This window comes from Onychostoma macrolepis, chromosome 17, assembly GCF_012432095.1.
Source record: "Onychostoma macrolepis isolate SWU-2019 chromosome 17, ASM1243209v1, whole genome shotgun sequence".
NCBI classification, from domain to species: domain Eukaryota; kingdom Metazoa; phylum Chordata; class Actinopteri; order Cypriniformes; family Cyprinidae; genus Onychostoma; species Onychostoma macrolepis.
Window position 1 is genome coordinate 27,756,055 of NC_081171.1, and position 18,189 is coordinate 27,774,243.

General features: G+C 37.1%; 1 protein-coding gene across 1 annotated transcript in view; it reads right to left on the minus strand.

Annotated features, from left to right (window-relative positions):
- The window catches only part of znf292a (zinc finger protein 292a), a 52,126-nt gene that overhangs the window by 9,279 nt on the left and 24,658 nt on the right, over window positions 1-18,189 (minus strand). The window contains exons 4-6 of the mRNA XM_058748787.1: window positions 12,036-12,171; window positions 11,685-11,887; window positions 8,478-8,614 (exon numbers count right to left, since the gene is read on the minus strand). Of these exons, the coding sequence (XP_058604770.1) occupies window positions 8,478-8,614; window positions 11,685-11,887; window positions 12,036-12,171 (476 nt within the window). The remainder of the gene's footprint in view (window positions 1-8,477; window positions 8,615-11,684; window positions 11,888-12,035; window positions 12,172-18,189) is intronic.

An 18,189-nucleotide genomic window follows, 5' to 3' on the forward strand; every position in this document is an offset into this window, starting at 1 on the left:
GGTTAAAATTTCTCAATGGTAGTGTAAAAAACACCTTCTTTACCCTGTCAAAATCAGCTCTGTTTTCATCAAGCCATTTTTTAGTCCATGTTGCTTTAAATGCAACAGGAATCTCAGAACAGCCTGAATTGAGAAAGGGGATTTTAAAATAGGGATTTTTAAAAAAACACCGGGTGGATTTTTATCATTATAGGATGGATGTGTACATACACTTCCAACACACATTTATGTTCAAACAACTTGAAAAATGAATTTTGCATCCGATGACCCCTTTAATATTAAATCTAAAATGTGTTTTAATGTCACTTTTGATGAGGATTGTATGATCTTTGAATAATATCAGACTTTAAATGCAAAATATTTAAAGTGTACCTGAAATATACTTGCAACAGTTCCACTTTAAGTTTTTATAAACTTTTAAATTAATGTAAACAGTTGCGAAAGAAAACGCATGTGCATCAGTATAGGATCTGTGAAATATAGTTATCTAAATCAGCTTAGGATGTGACTGTGAGTGCACATAAAAGCGCCTCTGGACAGCGCGAGTACCGAATGGCTTAAAAAGACGTGAAAATAATACATTTTTGTGACAATGCAACAGTGACTGATTAGGCAAGTGGCCATTCTGTCAACTGTTTTGAAACATGAGTTGAAGTCTTGTATCACAGCGTGCAACAGCTCTAGATGCGCCGATGTGAAGAGAAGGTCAAAGAGAGAATCTGAATCACTCATGCTATTTTCAAATGACTGATTTGATCTGATAGTTTGTGTGGATTTATTTACTCATCTAACCTACACGCTATATTAAATAAATGTTTTGCAGGAATTTCCCTCATTTTAAAGTTGAAAGCTGCGGGAATGAGTAATGCGATATATGCGCAATACTGCACCGAAATTCAGGACCTGATTAAACATAATTCTATTATACAGAGAACTGTGAAAAAGATTTCCATGACTTTTCCAAAACTTTCTGGGATTATTTATTTTTCCAAAACTTGGCGTTTTAAGATTCCATGACTTTTCCAGGTTTCCCATGACTGTACGAACCCTGAATGTGACGATCGGGTGCGGGTCGGGTGCAGTTATCTAAATCAGACAAAAATATAGGTGGCGGGTGAATAATTTATTTGAAGCGGCGGATTCGGGTGACGTTTTAGCTCATCCGCGCATCACTACTGTATATATACATACAGTGCACAGCATAAATGAGTACACCCCCTCTGAAACTTAAATTCAGCAATTACTCTTTACTTAGAGCCCTGCATGGGCCTCAAATTTAGGCCCTAGCCCAGCCCGTGTCCGACAGCTTATCAGAATTACCGGCCCAAGTCCGACCCAAGCCTGTCTTTTCCCCCTTTTTTGTAATGGCAAAGTGATTATATTTCATTTGTTTTTTTTATTAAGTTCATTTAGAAAAACATTTGGAGCATTTATTGTTCATTAAATAAGTTTTTTCTTTCTTAAAGTAACGACCAAGCGGCCAGCAGCAGACCGGCAGGCTGATCATAGCTTATGTTTGATGAATTTAGCCTTTTCAAATCATTACGACTTGCCTAAAATAAAATCTATAGATATACTGAAACAGTTCAAGCATATAACAATGTTTAAAAGTTAAATCTAGATAAATGTGCGCTGCAGCCAATAGTATGTGCGGAGAGTGGAAGCTAAAGGGCAGGACATGGAGGCACCAGCACAATCACTTGCATTTTTTTCAATGGAAACAACTTAAAATAATTTTTGCTCATAAAGGTAAGAGTAATAGATCATTCGGAACTGTAAAGGGTCTACCTTTATTTGTGTGCACTCACAATATCAACAAAACGTTGTGCTTTTATAAAATAAAGAAAACAATGCGCTTTCTGCCGTCTCGTCTTGAACAGGAGCGCTTCACGAAAGTCAGCGAATACATGCATCACAGACATGATAAATATATCTATAGAAAGCTTTAAATGACTACTTAACGAAATAAATCAAATCGAAAACAAAAACTCTTTCATTATAATCATAATCCGTGAAGATGCACTTCTCTCTAAAGGTGCGTCTAATGAGATTGATGGCGAATCAGGATCATCATCTTCATCTTTGCGACACTGACACAGAAAACACTAGTTTATTAGTAAATAATTCAAATATCTCCTTACTATTTCCCCCGGACACATTCATGGTAATTACTTCTGCTAGGGCTTTACGGCAAGCTTTATTGCGTGTATTTGAACGCAGAACTCTTCAGCTGCGCTGACGGCACTCGCTGCTGCTCATGTTGCTCGTGCACGGTCTCGTGTTGTTTCCACTAGTGCGGCTATTTTTTTCATCACTAATTGATGGATGTCTAAAATATAAAAATAAGGAGAAGCCTAAAACAGGCCCGAAGCCCGGCCCTAGAGACATTAAAAAATCGGGGCCCGTCAGGCCCGGGCCGAAATGCAGGGCCCTATCTTTACTTATAAGACATGTTACGGTTCTTTAGAGATATAATATTACAGCAAGTCTGCTTGATCAGTTACCAGAGAAGAATGTTAAAATTTTTCAGGAAAACACAATTTTCTTATCAGTGATAAAATGTTGTGTTGCAAAAATGAGTACACCCTCCTGAAAATTACAAAATAAAACAAAATAAAAACTTCTGGTGTAAGGTTAGGCCAAGTTTTGATCAACAAGTAAGTACATTGAACCGAAACTGTTAAAGATAAGTCATTTCTTGACAATTAAAAGTGTTATATAGCCCACTGAATCATTCTAAGACTTAATGCTCTCAAAACTTAGAAACCACTTGAGAGAGAACCGTCAGAAGATATATTCCTTAGCATAAAAGAGGACAACGGTATTAGAGGAATACCGAATTATTGTTTTTAAGTGTGAAAATATTGCAAAAGTAATACAGAAATTAAAAAACAATGGACTTGTGAACAGACCCCTGAAATAATTAGGTTTTCACTCTAAGCATTCATTTAGTAATAAGTGAGTTTTTGCAAAAAAAAAAAAAGAGCAGGAGAAACACCAAGAAAATGTATCAGAGTCGGCAAAAGCTATGAAATGAGTGACACTTCATCTCACAGAGTAAGATGCAGCCTGCAGAAGTGACATGGATGGTTGTTTATCCACACCAGAACTACCTACTGTAGCCAAAGCACAATAAACTCATTTAACTTTTTACCAGGCCCATATTTACAAAACATAGAATTCTGGGAATCCATACTCTGGTCTCATGAGACCAAGTCAATCATTTCGGATCTAACAACATCCAAAATGTTATGGTGTTGCTAGAGGAGAGACTACGTTTATATGGACATCAGTAATCTAATTATTTACCTTATTCTGAATAAGACAATATTATGATTAAGGTGTTTACACGAGTTGCTTTTAGAATATTCATTTCATGTTCCCGTTTTACATGTTATAGTAAATAGATAGATTAATGGCACACCTCATTACGTCACCACGCAACGCCATCCGATGTCCAACCCAGAATTTCACGTATAAACATAATAGTTTGTGTTTGTTATGATGCCATATACAGTTTTGGGTGTTTCATTTTTAATTTACTGAAAGCTTCAAGTGCAGTTAATTATTTGTCATGCTATACGTGCAAACAGACGACGGTGTTGCTGAAGCCATGCTCTTTTGTTTGCCGTCAAATGGTTGACCACTGCCGTGTGTGTATATCCTGTCGCAAAATGTGGCGAAAAGTCCCACACGACGGTAATAACATGATTAATTTCTTAATTTCTAGCGATTATCGCCGATTTGATTGCACAGATACTATTTAAACTAAACTGAGCTAGACAATGACATCTCTGAATTCAATAATGAAATGCCTTTAACTGAAAATTGAGTGTTTAATCTTATCATTATACATTACTGACACTCTATCCTCCAATTTGATACTGTTAAGTGCTTTGACACAATCTGTATTGTAAAAGCGCTATATAAATAAAGGTGACTTGACTTGACTTGATTAAGATGTGTACATGTCTGTACTGCACTTCAATAATGCGACTAAAATAGGAATACTCCACGTCTTAATTCGATTTGTGTTTACTTCGAGTATGACTTTAGCCAGATTAAGTTAATCAAAAATGTCTGTTTACATGGTAGATTCTTAATCAGAGTATTGTCTTAATTGTGTTAAATTCTGAATAATTTTTTCCATGTAAACGTACTCAGTGAGAAGTGCCTAGTTCCCACAGTGACGTTCAGTGGTAGTAAAGCTCTTCTATAGGGATGAATGAGTGCTGAAGGTGTGAGGGAGTTGTGTTTTATCAACGCTGTTATCAATTCAGACACCACTGTGTGATGTAATACAAAAGCTCATAACTTGCTGAGTTTAGGAGAAAATGTTAAAAATAATGGGCACGCCTTAATCTCTCTCTCCCGAAGCAGTCTTATTCCTGGCGTTTCAATCCATCTCTGCTTGCTGACAGTAAATTTGTAGACTATATTACCACTAAGTTAAAATAATTTTTTAGAGTTTAACGATAATGGGGAGGTGTCAGATTCAATACTTTGGGAGAGTTTAAAGGTGGTCATGTGTGGGCACATTATCTCCTACGAATCTAATGCCAAGAAGGAAAGAGAGAAATACAAAGTGTTCTTCCTATTCTTGAATTGACATACCAGGTATCAAAATCATCCGAAGATTACAACAAGATAGTGAAACTTAAATATGAGTATAACTGTATCCTTGGTGGTCAAATAAACAATCTATTTTTGAGAATGAGACAGATGTTTTGAAATGGGGGATAAGCCAGATAAGCTTCTAGCACAACAACTTAAAGGGGCTCAAGCCTCTAGGTCAATCCATAGCATTAAAGGGTCATGAAACCCCAGAACAGATTTTTTTAGATGTGAACAGATACGTACAGACTGCATTTCAGTGAAAACACTAATAGCACTTATTGATAAAATGTTATCAATAAGTGGAAATTGGTTCTTTTTTCATTTTTCTGAGCAATTTCGTTCTTCTGGGTTGAAAAGCAAAGTTGAGGTTACGTCACGGGATGTGACATAGAGCCGGCCCTCGGAGTGTGTTATAGCAGGGGTGGGAGAGGGCCGTTTCTACGTCACTCGTTTCTGATCACTTTTCTGCATTTATTCATGAGGCGGTTGGTTTTCTGTGTTCTACTAACATACATGGAAAATATGTTTGTAGCAAACATTTTGTACCAGAGAGCTTTGTGAATTGGGGACTGGTGGAATCCGGGTTTGCCGATCGCCTTGTTTTAAAGAAAGAAGCTGTACCAATTCATGCATCCACTACTTTTCTCAGTTATTATTCATCAGAATGAACACTTATGATCCAATCACTGAGCTGTATTATGCATGAGGTTATCTTACAGTTAATCTCTGTAAACATAACCGTAACAATATTTAATATGTAACGACACGTGGAGCATGCATGAAAGAGTGGTTTCTGCACAGAATGCCGCAATGAGTTTAACATCACTCCCTGCGCGGATCATAGTTCATATCCGGACCGGAGCAAACGTGTTTCATACATATTTTATATTCTCTCGTGCTCCAAACATGAACCAGCACCGTATACACGCACATATCATGTCTTCAAATGAAATATGCGCGAATAAGGGCATTGATACAGCGGTACATCTGATCATGAACGCGATGACACGATGGATTATCGTGATGCACAGCAAACAATGATATACACCGAAAATTCAAAGAAGAGTAAACAATAAGTGACTGCCTTTATTCTTTCTGTTTTAAAGAGATTTTAATATTCATTTGTCTGGATAATGAGTGTGTTGTAGGTCTGTGTTTTATTGGTTGTTTTCTCCTCTCTTCCCACCCTCCACACTCCCACTTTCCCAGTTTTACACGCCCATTTCTAGAGTCTTTTTCAGATCTAAGGTGTTTCATGACACTTTAAGTCCAAGGATGGCACGCTGTTAACCAACCCCAAAGATATTAATGCTCGCTTTAAATAATTTTATAGTGAACTGTACACTTCCAGCAATGAAGCCTCTTATTCTGATCTAATGGATTTTTTGGACTCTCTTGAAACACCCAAACTTAATGACGCTGCCAGGGCTGAATTGGATTCAGACTTCACTTTGGAGGAGATAGTCTCTGCTTTCAAGTCATTTTCAACTGGAAAGGCGGCCCCGCTTCTTAGAATGATTATCAATTCCAAAAAAGATAATGCTCTGCCTAATACATTGTATGAAGCCAATATATCGCTCATCTTAAAGAAAAATGAAGATGAAACTGACCCAGCTAGTTATAGGCCAATTGCGCTTCAGAATTTTGATAGGAAAGTTGTCACTAAAACTTTGGCTATTTGGCTTAACAAACATCTATCCTCCATCATTCACCCTGACCAGACCGGATTTATACCTGGCAGATTCTCTTTTTTTAATGTACCTTACCTCCTCAATACAATACACGCTATTCACACGAAAGCTAACGAAGCAGCGATTCTGTCCTTGGATGCACAGAAAGCTTTTGATCAGGTTGAGTGGGCCTTACATGTTTGGATCATTACAGAAGTTTGGGTTTGGGGAGACATTTATATCATGGGTTAGGTTAATATATGCTAGGCCAGTTTGTTTAATTTGAACGAACACAGATAGGTCGCCTAAGTTCCCTTTACACCGCTCGGTACAACAGAGCTGTCCCCTTTCGCCTGCCCTTTTTGCTATTGCATTAGAGCCTGTTGCCATATGTATAAGACGTCATAAACATATCATGGGTCTCGAAGACGGGGGGAGTGAAGCTCTTATTAGTCTATATGCAGACGATGTAATATTGTATTTGAAGAACTCTGGAAGTTCGGTTCCTGTTCTTTTAGAGTTAATTACTTCTTTTGGGAGATTATCTGGTTATACAATCAACCTGTTGAAAAGTAACTTTATGCCACTCTCTGATACTTACAGACCTGACTTTTTGGAAAATATTCCATTCAAAATAGTTAGGGACCACTTTGTATATCACGGGCTGACAATTCCTAAAGACCCCAAATTATTATACAAGTTGAATTTTGCCAAGTTTCTTTTAAAACTCAAACGTAACAGAGAATTGGAAAATCTTGCCTTTATCTATGATTGGACGTATAAACTCAATAAAAATGGTCTCTCTTCCTAGATTAGCGCTTTAGGTGTGAGAAAAGCGCATTATAAATAAAATGTATTATTATTATTATTATATTTGTCAAAATCTTCAAATTTTTTATTTTTGCCTTTTTTAAGGAACTGGATTCTATCATTTTGTCTTATGTTTGGAACTATAAGACACATCGGATATCTAAAATTAATTTACAAAAGCTCAGGTCTGTGGGCAGTTTGGGTCTGCCAGTATTTAAACACTATTACTGGGCTGCCAATATTAGGGCTTTAATGTACTGGGAGAAGGTTTTAAGAGAAAACTCTTAGCTAAAAACTTTTACTGCTATTTAGTAGAACTCTTTGTTGTAAGATAAAATGTTTTGTGAATACGGGCCCAGGGCATTTAAGGAGGTCGTCCTCCAGGAGTTAAACAGGACAGATGTGACAATTTGTCATGAACTTGTACACTCAGTGCCAAGAAGGGTCAGAGCAGTGTACTTAGAGTTATGGAGGACACATTAAGTACTAGAACATTACACTTTGTTGAATTAAATCTAGGGTGTATTCATTTCTGCAATCCTTCATTTAAAAAAAAAATTGGCTACGTTACTTATTTTACAGATTTTAATGGCATTGATTTCTGTTTTTTAATAAAAATATGTTTAATACATTTCAATTTTGCCATCTGTCTATGAATTATATTAGTGATCATTAAGAAAATACATCTTTTATATCTAATCAGAGGGGGTGTACTCATTTATGTTGTGCACTGTATATATCTTAACAGAAATTAATAAGATTAATGTAACTGAAATGTGTATATGTGCTTAGAAGAAATACATGATCAGAATATTGACTTGCCAAATAATTATGCATGTACTGTAGTGTGCCACTAAAATATAAGTAAATAAAACTAATTTAAGAAAAATTATGTTAAAGCTGCAGTCCGTAAGTTTTGCCTCTTTGTCGCCATCTCTGTTTGAAAACCTGGAATTGCAGCTCTGTGTGGAATTATCTTCTGTGCGTGGGGTTGTGATCCAGTGTTCATAACACATAAATGATCCGTCACCTGCAGGATCCTCACATGCGATAGCCTACTAGCCGGGAAAACTTCTTTATGTTTACAGATGTGACGTAATGACGCAGTTGCATGCTCTAATTTCCCACGGAAACCTACCTGTACCACTCAAATTACATTATTATAAGCTAACCGTTGTGAATCGGGCTAAAGTAAGGTGATAGTTTTGAATACTGGCTGGTTATGTACTTTCTCAAATATTGATTTCGAATCATTTTTAACCCAAAAAAGTTACGGACTGCAGCTTTAATTGTAGCGGGCGAAATCACAATCACAATTACTTATGCATTATTAGTGCAGTGCTAATGTACAGTGACTGAAAACTTTGAGTGAGAACTTACCAGGCACAATACGCATCGCCACTGAGAAGCTGGCGCTTGAAAAATGCCGTACAAAGACTGAGAGCTCCCTTTTCCTCTTCCTCAGACTCTAAATTGCAAATCATGTCCAGAGCCTCTTTGCAGTCTACCTCCTTTATCTGCCAAACAGAATAGAGAGAATTTAGGTTATAATTTAGGTCTGTGTATATACAGGTGCATCTAAAAAAATTTGAATATCGTGAAAAAGTTCTTTTAAAAAGTTTCTTATTTCAAAAAGTGAAACTTTCATATAATCTAGATTTATTACATGTAAAGTAAAACATTTAAAAAGTTTTTTAGTTTTAATTTTGATGATTAGAGCATACAGCTCATGAAAGTCAAAAATCCAGTAGGCCTATCTCAAAATATTAGAATATTTACATTTGAGCTTCATTAAATGACCATTCCTGCAGTATAAATTCTGGGCATCTCTTGTTCTTTGAAACCACAATAACGGGGAAGACTGCTGACTTGGCAATGGCCCAGAAGACAATCATTGACACCCTCTACAAAGAGGGTAAGTCATAAATGGGGGAATTACAGAAAGGGGTGGCTGTTTACAGAGTGCTGTATCAAAGCATATTAAATGCAAAGTTGACTGGAAGAAAGAAATTGGGTAGGAAAAGGTGCACAAGCAACAGCTATGACCGCAAGCTTGAGAATACTTTCAAGCAAAGCCGATTCAAACAGTTGGGAGAGCTTCACAAGGAGTGGACTGAAGCTGGAGTCAGTGCATAAAGAGTCACCACGCTCAGATGTCTTCAGGAAAAGGGCTACTAAGCCACTTCTGAAACAGAAACAACATCAGAAGCATCTTACCTGGGCTACAGAGAAAAAGAACTGGACTGTTGCTCAGTGGTCCAAAGTCCTCTTTTCAAATAAAAGTAAATTTTGCATTTAGTTTGGAAATGCTGCTTGAAGTCCAGTGTGAAGTTTCCGAAGTCAGTGATGATTTGGGGTGCCGTGACGTCTACTGGTGTTAGTTTATTGTGCTTTATCAAGTCCAAAGTCAATGCAGCCGTCTACCAGGAGATTTTGGAGCACTTTATGCTTCCATCTGCTGACAAGCTTTATGGAGATGCTGATTTCCTTTTCCAGCAGGACTTTAGCACCTGCCCACAGTGCCTTAGCACCTGCCCACAGTGCCAAAACCACTTCCAAGTGGTTTCCTGACCATGATATTACTGTGTTTGATTGGCCAGCCAACATGCCTGACCTGAAGCCCATATGGAATCTATGGGATATTTTCAAGAGAAAGATGAGAAACAGTCGATCCAACAATAGAGACGAGCTGAAGGCTCAGTAGTGCCTCAGCAGAGCCACAGGCTGATCGCTTCCATCCCATACCTCACTGATGCTGGAGTTTGTGCTAAAGGAGGACCAAGTTTTGAATGCAAAAATTGAACATTAAAGAACTTGAACTTTTCTGTTTTGCAAAGCCTTTTTTTGATTGATCTTAGGAAATATTCTATTATTTTGAGATACTGGATTTTTGACTTTCATGAGCTGTAAGCTCTAATCATCAAAATGAAAACAAACAAAAAAAAAACTTTTGAAATGTTTTACTTTACATGTAATGAATCTAGAATATATGAAATTTTCACTTTTTGAAATGTTACAAAAAATTTTTTTTGAGATGCACCTGTATATATTAGAGGTCAACCGATAGTGGATTTTACCGATACCTATACCGATTACCGTTTGCTAATGTTAAAAGAAGAAACTTCAAAATTTAAAAATGTAGCCTATTAGTGGCTAATAGTGAATGTTGAAATGAACACACTCTAACAAGGAACAATACTTCTACAGTTTTCATTAATGCTACGAATGGACTCTTATTGTTAAGTGTTACCATTTAATTTCAACAGTCATGCTTAAAGATGCTCTCCATCTTTAAATATCTACACAAGGCCATAGCATTAAAATTACATACATATGGATATTGTATGTGTACTCACACACTTTATTTGCTTCTATTTTTTAACACTTGACAATTATCTAATCAAAAAAAAAAAAAAAGTTAGTCACACAAAAGTGCAGCGCTGCGTCTAGGAGAACTCAGAGGTAAATCACACACACACACACACACACCAGACGCTTTGCGTTCAAATCAAGTGGCGGTCTAAAACAATTTATTTAATCACCAAACGGACATAAGTTTGCTTCAAAAATGAACAATGTGGCATAAATGAGTTTGAAGTTCGGTGTTTAAAAAAACAGAGCAAGCGGAAAGAGAAATCGCGATCTATTACAGCTTTCAGCATACAGACTTTATTAGAGCCACAGAAAGACAAATGTTTTGCTGAAAAATGTACAATACATAATTTATAGCCTAGGGTAAAGTCATTATGTACATTCACAGCAATTTGGGACAAATATAATGTAATTTAATAGAAAACTATGTGAATGGCGCTCTGTTCCGCGGCAGGATTTTCTATCGGCTGTATTTAAATGCTCGTCTGGAGTTTCCCGCTCTGTGCAGCACGCAGTGTCACGTGTCAAAATAAACAACACGTGCTGTCAATGATTTCCGCCTCTAGAGGCCGCTCTCGTACTGTATAAATGCCAGCGGAAAACTTCTCAGCCACTCCAGCAACGGTTGCAAACTGGAAAACTATCGGCATGGATTTCTGCTGATAACTGATAGTTGCGGCAATCAACTATCGGTGCCGATTAATCTGCAAAACCGATGGATCGGTCGACCTCTAGTATATATATATATATATTAATAACCCTTTAATTTGTGATTCCAACATGATGCAGAAACATGCAGGCCAAGATATTTGGATATGACTAAGATATTTTTGTATCAGAATCCTTGGCAAAAGTCAAGAAAAATAAATTAAACTAATAGAATGACTGTTGCCTGGAAAACATAAAAAGAAAAAAAAAAAAAGAAAAAAAAAGTGCTCTAAACACAAAAATGTTTTAAAGGCCTTTTAAGGTCCCTAAGAGGTGACCAAAAAGCTAAATTCAATAAATAATGGCTACTTGTCACAGAGGAGTACTTTTCAGTACAGTCCACTGGGGCATACAGATATAATTGTTATTAATTGTTATATTATTATAACTGATAGCATAAGGAACACAAACAGCCTGGTTATAATTTCAAATTAAACAAAAACTCTAAATATGCTTAAAATTCAGCAATAATGCAAAGTAGACAGTCATTTTTTTAAAGACCCTTACCTCTTGCATAAGTTCTTCTTGTGGCTTTATTTCACACAGACATACGAGGTAGATTTGTTTGAAGTTCTTTTTGCCTCCAAATTCAGGAAACTCTGCGCATGTCTTTGCTAGTCTTGCAGCTTTTTCCATATGCTTCTGTTTCATTAGGTGCTTTATACGCATATGAAGTAGTTCAGGTCCTTCTCGAGATAAAAACTCATGTACTATGGAAGACGCACAATCAATCAAGTTAAAAACAATGGCAGTACAATTATAAATTGATGCTATTACAAAATATGGAAATAAATAAGGAAAATAAGAACAAATAGAACATTCAAATAAGAAAGTTATAGACAGTAGAATACATTTCACCTTTCTGTACATCAGTGATGTCACTTGAGAGAAGGCTACACAGCGTGGCATTGGACCACACACCATTCTCCTCTGCTAGAGTCAACAGGGTGTGAAGCTGTGAGTTTCCATGTGCCTGAAGAATGCCATGAGCCATCTGCATTAAGAGAAATCAAAAACACACTCATAATACAAGCACTGTGGTGGTAAAGGGTCATCCAACTGGCCAAGCCCAAGGTTAAAAATAAATACACAATAATTCCACAAAGAATTATGGTTTTATTTGTGATTTAAAACTTGCAAAAAACTTTAACTATGCATTAAAAGTTAAACAAAGTCCTTGAACATGCAAAACAATTACACACAAATAATGTGTATATATATAATATATCGTAATATATGGGTGGAAACCAGACACAAATGAATGGAAATGTCCACTGCATCCTGAGACAGGTTCTAACTTATTTTAACTTGACATGGTGCATTAAAAGTATTTGAGTATTTGAGAAGACAAAATCACTAACATCCCTTGTAGTCGATTTAAAGCCAAATGAAAAATTATTCCAGTAAAATAACTCTGAAATAAATTTTACATCAGTAAAGTGCAAAGTACTTAATTTTAAGTAGGAGGAGGGAGAAAAGATGGCGACGTGAGAGGTCGCAAAGTTTTCTGCTCCGCGCATTTCCTATTATTTAACGGCTTACTTGGAACTTATTGGGTAACATAGTTTGATAACACTATTTGCGAACCTGAGTAAACAACATGCCGAGAAACAATACTAAAAAAACAGTTGATATTACTGAGGATGCTGGTGATACGCAAAGTGTGGACGGTGCCATCTCGGACCAGGGAGATATCAGAGAACTCCTTGGCGGCATTAGATCTGAGGTAGCCGCGCTCAGAGTGGAGATCCTTGCAGAGTAGGGCTGTCACGATAACTACTTTTTGTTGTGCGATATATTGCACCAAAATTAATTGCGATAAACAATATTATTGTCATTTTAAGACAATTTTATTTCACTAATTATATAATTACAATATGACAATATAATAGCATAATAATGCAAGTATACTCTTTCAAAGAACAAAGAACATTTTATTCTTAAGAATATTTAGACATTGGAACCGGAATGTGAAAAAAAAATATGCTAAATAAATAAAACAAATACCGGCTCATTCACGTTAATTGGCTCTCCTCTCTCATTCGGCTTAAAGCCAAAATGTTCCCACACCGGAGCTGAAGATTGCGGCTTGTTACTGTCCTGGAGTCTACGTGCTCAGCGCTGTCGAAAGATAATGAAAAACTAAAGGCCAAACTTGATGATTTGGAAAATCGATCTAGGAGGAACAACATCCGAGTGATCGGCATCCCCGAAGGCACCGAGGGGTCGCATCCTTCTACATTTATTGAAACATTATTACTCGAGGTATTCGGGGAGCAAAGCTTTACCAGAAAGCTGGAGGTGGACAGCTTTTAATCAGGTCAAGGCTCAACTCAGAAGAGCGGGCATTGAATTCGGCTTGCTTTTCCCTGCACATCTACGGATCAATCATGATGGAGCGAGACATTTTTTTGACTGTCCGCAGCGGGCCTTGGAATATGTGAGGGGAATCCTCCCCCCCTCAGCGAATGTGTAAGATGCACATTACGGCAGAGAATGTGTCTGTATTCTTGCTTTATACAACTCTCCGCTGAGGTTGGGTAACCACGTGATACGAGAGGATGGAGAGCTGAAGAGACTAATTTAAGTTTGGTCTGATCCACACTCTTTCTTTTAAGTTCAAAATGTCACTTGTTTCTGTTATCAGTAGTAATTTAGTTCCAATGGAGTAGAAACACAGGCTGGTGAGTTATGGTTCTTTGTATACCAGCGGATGTTTTTTGTTCGAGGTCGTTTGTGACAAGGGTGGGGGGAGGTGGGTATAATTGCACGGCTCAGGTTTTTTTTGTTTTTGTTTTGTTTTTATTATGTATTGATCAGTTGGTCGGAGTCAGTATGCTTATGTGGTTTGTTATAACGAACTCTGTATTTTTTTCGTTATTTATTTACAGTTACTTCCTGGTATCATATCCAGGTTCAATAAATGTGACGTTAACTTTATAACGTGGAACGTGAAAGGCATGAACGATGTTATTAAAAGAGGTAAAATTTTCTCTCACTTACGTCAATTAAACGCAGATGTTATTTTTCTCCAAGAAACCCACATTCTTAACTCAGATATAATTAAAGTTAGGCGGAGTTGGGGAGGACAAGTATTTCATTCAAGCTTCAATGCAAAAGCCAGAGGTACAGCTATTCTCATCAGAAAAACATTTTTTCACCTGCGAAAAGTTTATTAGTGATTCCTATGGTCGCTATGTGATTGTTGCAGGCCGCCTGCTGGACAAGCAAGTTATTCTTGTTAATATTTATGCCCCAAACTTTGACGATAGCAATTTTTTTCAGTAAAGTCTTCACATCTATTCCAATAGGCGACGACTATGCATTAATTATAGGTGGGGACTTCAACTGTGTTTTGGACACATCCCTGGATAGATCCTCCTCTAAAGTTATACATCCCTCTAAAGCAGCTATAAACATTAAGAATTTCTGTGATCAATTTGGAATATTAGACCCCTGGAGATTTCTTTTCCCTTCTTCCAGAACATTCTCTTTTTTTTCTCCTGTGCATCATTCATACAGCCACATTGATTTCTTCTTAGTGGATAAGAGTCTTATACCCTTAGTTTCATCTAGTATGTATCATAGCATTGTTATATCTGATCATGCCCCCTCTTCTTTTGTACTTAGTTTACCAACTCAGCATTCTTCCTTTAAGCCCTGGAGACTAAACTCTTTGCTTTTGGCAGATGAAGAATTCATTACTTATTTAACCAATGAGATTAAGATTTATTTGGAGTTAAATGACATGCATGATGTATCTAGATCTATATTATGGGAGACACTGAAAGCATATCTGCGTGTCAGGATAATCTATTTTTCTTCTTATGTTAAAAAGAAAGAACTTTCTAGGCTCAGGGATATTTCAGAAGCTATCAATAAGCTGGATGAACAGTATGCCATCTCTCCTTGTCCTCGCTTATATAAAGAAAGAATAAGTCTTCAATCTGAATATAATTTGCTGTCAACCTCACAGGAAGAGAAGTTGTTAAAAACCCGGCATACATTTTATGAATTTGGGGATAAAGCCAGTAAATTACTGGCTTTTCAGTCTCGTCAATTAAATAATTAGAAGACAATAACTAATATTAAGGCCCCTTCTGGATCTATGGCATATTCTCTTCAGGATATTAATGAGAGCTTTGTCCATTTTTACTCTACCATATACACCTCGGAGTATCCTAATGATCCTGCAATTTTAGACTCTTTTTAAAAAAAATGTGAACTACCAACTATAAATCCTGACCTCAATTCTGGCCTGGGCAGACCTGTAGTTGTGTCAGAGGTCGCGGAGGCCATTACGGCAATGCAGAACAGTAAAGCACCAGGTGCAGGACGGTTTCCCAATAGAGTTCTACAAGAAGTTCGCAACTTTGCTGGGCCCTCTTCTTGTGGCAGTTTATAATGAGTCCTTTGATACTGGAACTCTTCCCTTAACACTCACGCAGGCCTCTCTCTCACTTTTACCAAAGGAAGGAAAGGATCCTACACGTTGTGAATCAAATAGGGCAATTTCGCTTCTGAATGTAGACTTTAAAATTTTATCTAAAATGATTGCATTACGCCTAGAACTCATTCTCCCTACCATAATTTCAGATGACCAAACAGGATTTATTCGAGGTCGTAATCCCTTTAGTAATTTAAGACACCTATATAATGTAATGTATACAAATTCTCCCCCAGACGAGCAAGAAGCAGTAATATCTCTCGACGCTGAAAAGGCGTTCGATAGAGTAGAGTGGGAATACCTCTTTTACACACTTAAACAGTTTGGCTTTCCTGCAGACTTAATTTCATGGATTAAATTGTTATATGTTTCTCCGGTTGCCTCAGTGTGCACAAACAATGTATACTCAGAATTCTTCCCTTTACATCGGGGCACCAGGCAAGGATGCCCCCTTTCTCCATTGTTATTTGCTATATCAATTGAACCATTGGCTGCTGCGCTCCGTCAGTCCTCTAACTTTAAAGGTATTATGCGGCATGGTACAGAGAATAAGATTTCATTATATGCAGATGGTGTTTTGCTATATGTATCAAGCCCAGCCACATCAATACCTCAAATTATTTCATTATTAAAGGAGTTTGGCAAATTCTCTGGCTATAAGCTAAACTTGAATAAAAGTGAGTTTTTCCCGATCACTCCGACCTCCTATAGAGACTCTTCCTTTATCCCCTTTAGAATAGTTCGTGAGGGCTTCAAATACTTAGGTGTACAAGTCACCAGATCGTTTAATAATTTGTTTAAGGCCAATTTTTGTTCACTATTGGATCGATGTAAAAAGGACTTTGTGAAATGGTCCTCTTTACCCCTGTCTTTAGCAGGCCGTACTAACCTAATTAAGATGTCTGTTTTACCACGGTTTCTGTATTTATTTTCGAATATACCCATTTTTATTAGGAATAATTTTTTTACTAAGCTGGATAGTCTAATTACCTCCTTCTTGTGGGGGAATAAGACCCCTCGGATTAGGAAGACTTTTTTACAGAGATTAAAATGTCAGGGAGGGATGGCTCTACCTAATTTTTTATTTTATTACTGGGCAAGTAACATTCAGAAGATAATCTACTGGTTATCTAGTGTAGATCCCCAAAATACCCCTTTGTGGGTGCAAGGGGAACAATCATGTACTAATGTCAAACTTACTTCCCTAGTTTGTTCTTCACTTCCTCTGGTGGGAAAGAATTATATCTCCTCCCCTAATCCTGTATTGACTCACACCTTAAAAATTTAGGCCCAATTTAGAAGACATTTTGGTCTACAATCAGCTTCCATTTTGGGTCCTATTGTCTCTAATAGTTTATTCCCACCATTTTACATGGATTCAGCTTTTTGCATATGGGAGGAGAGGGGGATTAGGCTTCTAAAAGTTTTATATCTAGATAATACTTTCTGCTCTTTTGAAGAGCTTGTACGTAATTTTGCTTTACCTAGATCTCAATTTTTTAGATATTTGCAGATTAGGAGTCTCATTAAGAAGGTCTTTGTCTCCTTCCCAGAAATCCCCCCTACATCACCTATTGAGAATTTGCTTGATTTGAACCCACATGGCAGGGGACTAATCTCAAGCATATACTCTATTATAACATCTATAGATCCACAGAACCTGGATTATATTCGTAAAGCCTGGCAAAATGATTTGGGCACAGAATTTACAGATGTAGAATGGGAAGATGCTTTAAATCAGGTGCATTCCTCCTCGCCCTGTGCGAGACATGGCTTAGTTCAATTTAAGGTTCTCCATAGGCTTCATTTCACTAACTTTAAACTAGCCAAGATTTACCAAAATATTAACCCTGTATGCGGTAGGTGCTCACAATCACCTGCTACTACTGCTCATATGTTCTGGTTGTGTCCCAAGCTAGAGGAGTTTTGGAAGAAGATTTTTGAATCATATAAACAGTAGGGGTGACCCCAAATAGTCGACGATTAGATGCTTCGATTCGAGGAGCCTGATTTGACTCCCAATCTCTCAGTCGAATATTCGCGGGGTGTTATGATCATACCATTTTGGCTATATGGCGTGCAATGTCTGATTTCACATAGAACTACCGGTTTTCTCCCAATAAGTTAATATACAGCCTATTATGATAATGCTGTAAATAAGAATCTGAAAAAAAAAAAAAAAATCTTTAAATAAATATCTTAACGTGCGTGAATAAATATAACCACCCCTATAGATTTAAGTTTCACTTTCCATAATCCGTGACCACAGAGGAGCATTTTGGTGGCAAGGATTTAAAACTTTAACAAGACTCAAACTGACGCAGAGTGAAAGACTGGATTTTTTTTCGATCAGGTAGGATACTGATCAGGTAGGATACTGATTTCAAAACATTTCAGCCGGTTTATATATATCGTGTATATATTATTTATCTCGTATAAGATGCATTTGGTTGAGTCGCTGCAGTAAAGCGCTTTATTGAACAGTGATTATCTCTTTAGTGCGCAGCGCGAGCAGGACAAACAACTATGCAGAATAGTAAAAACTATGACTGGGACTGTCATATA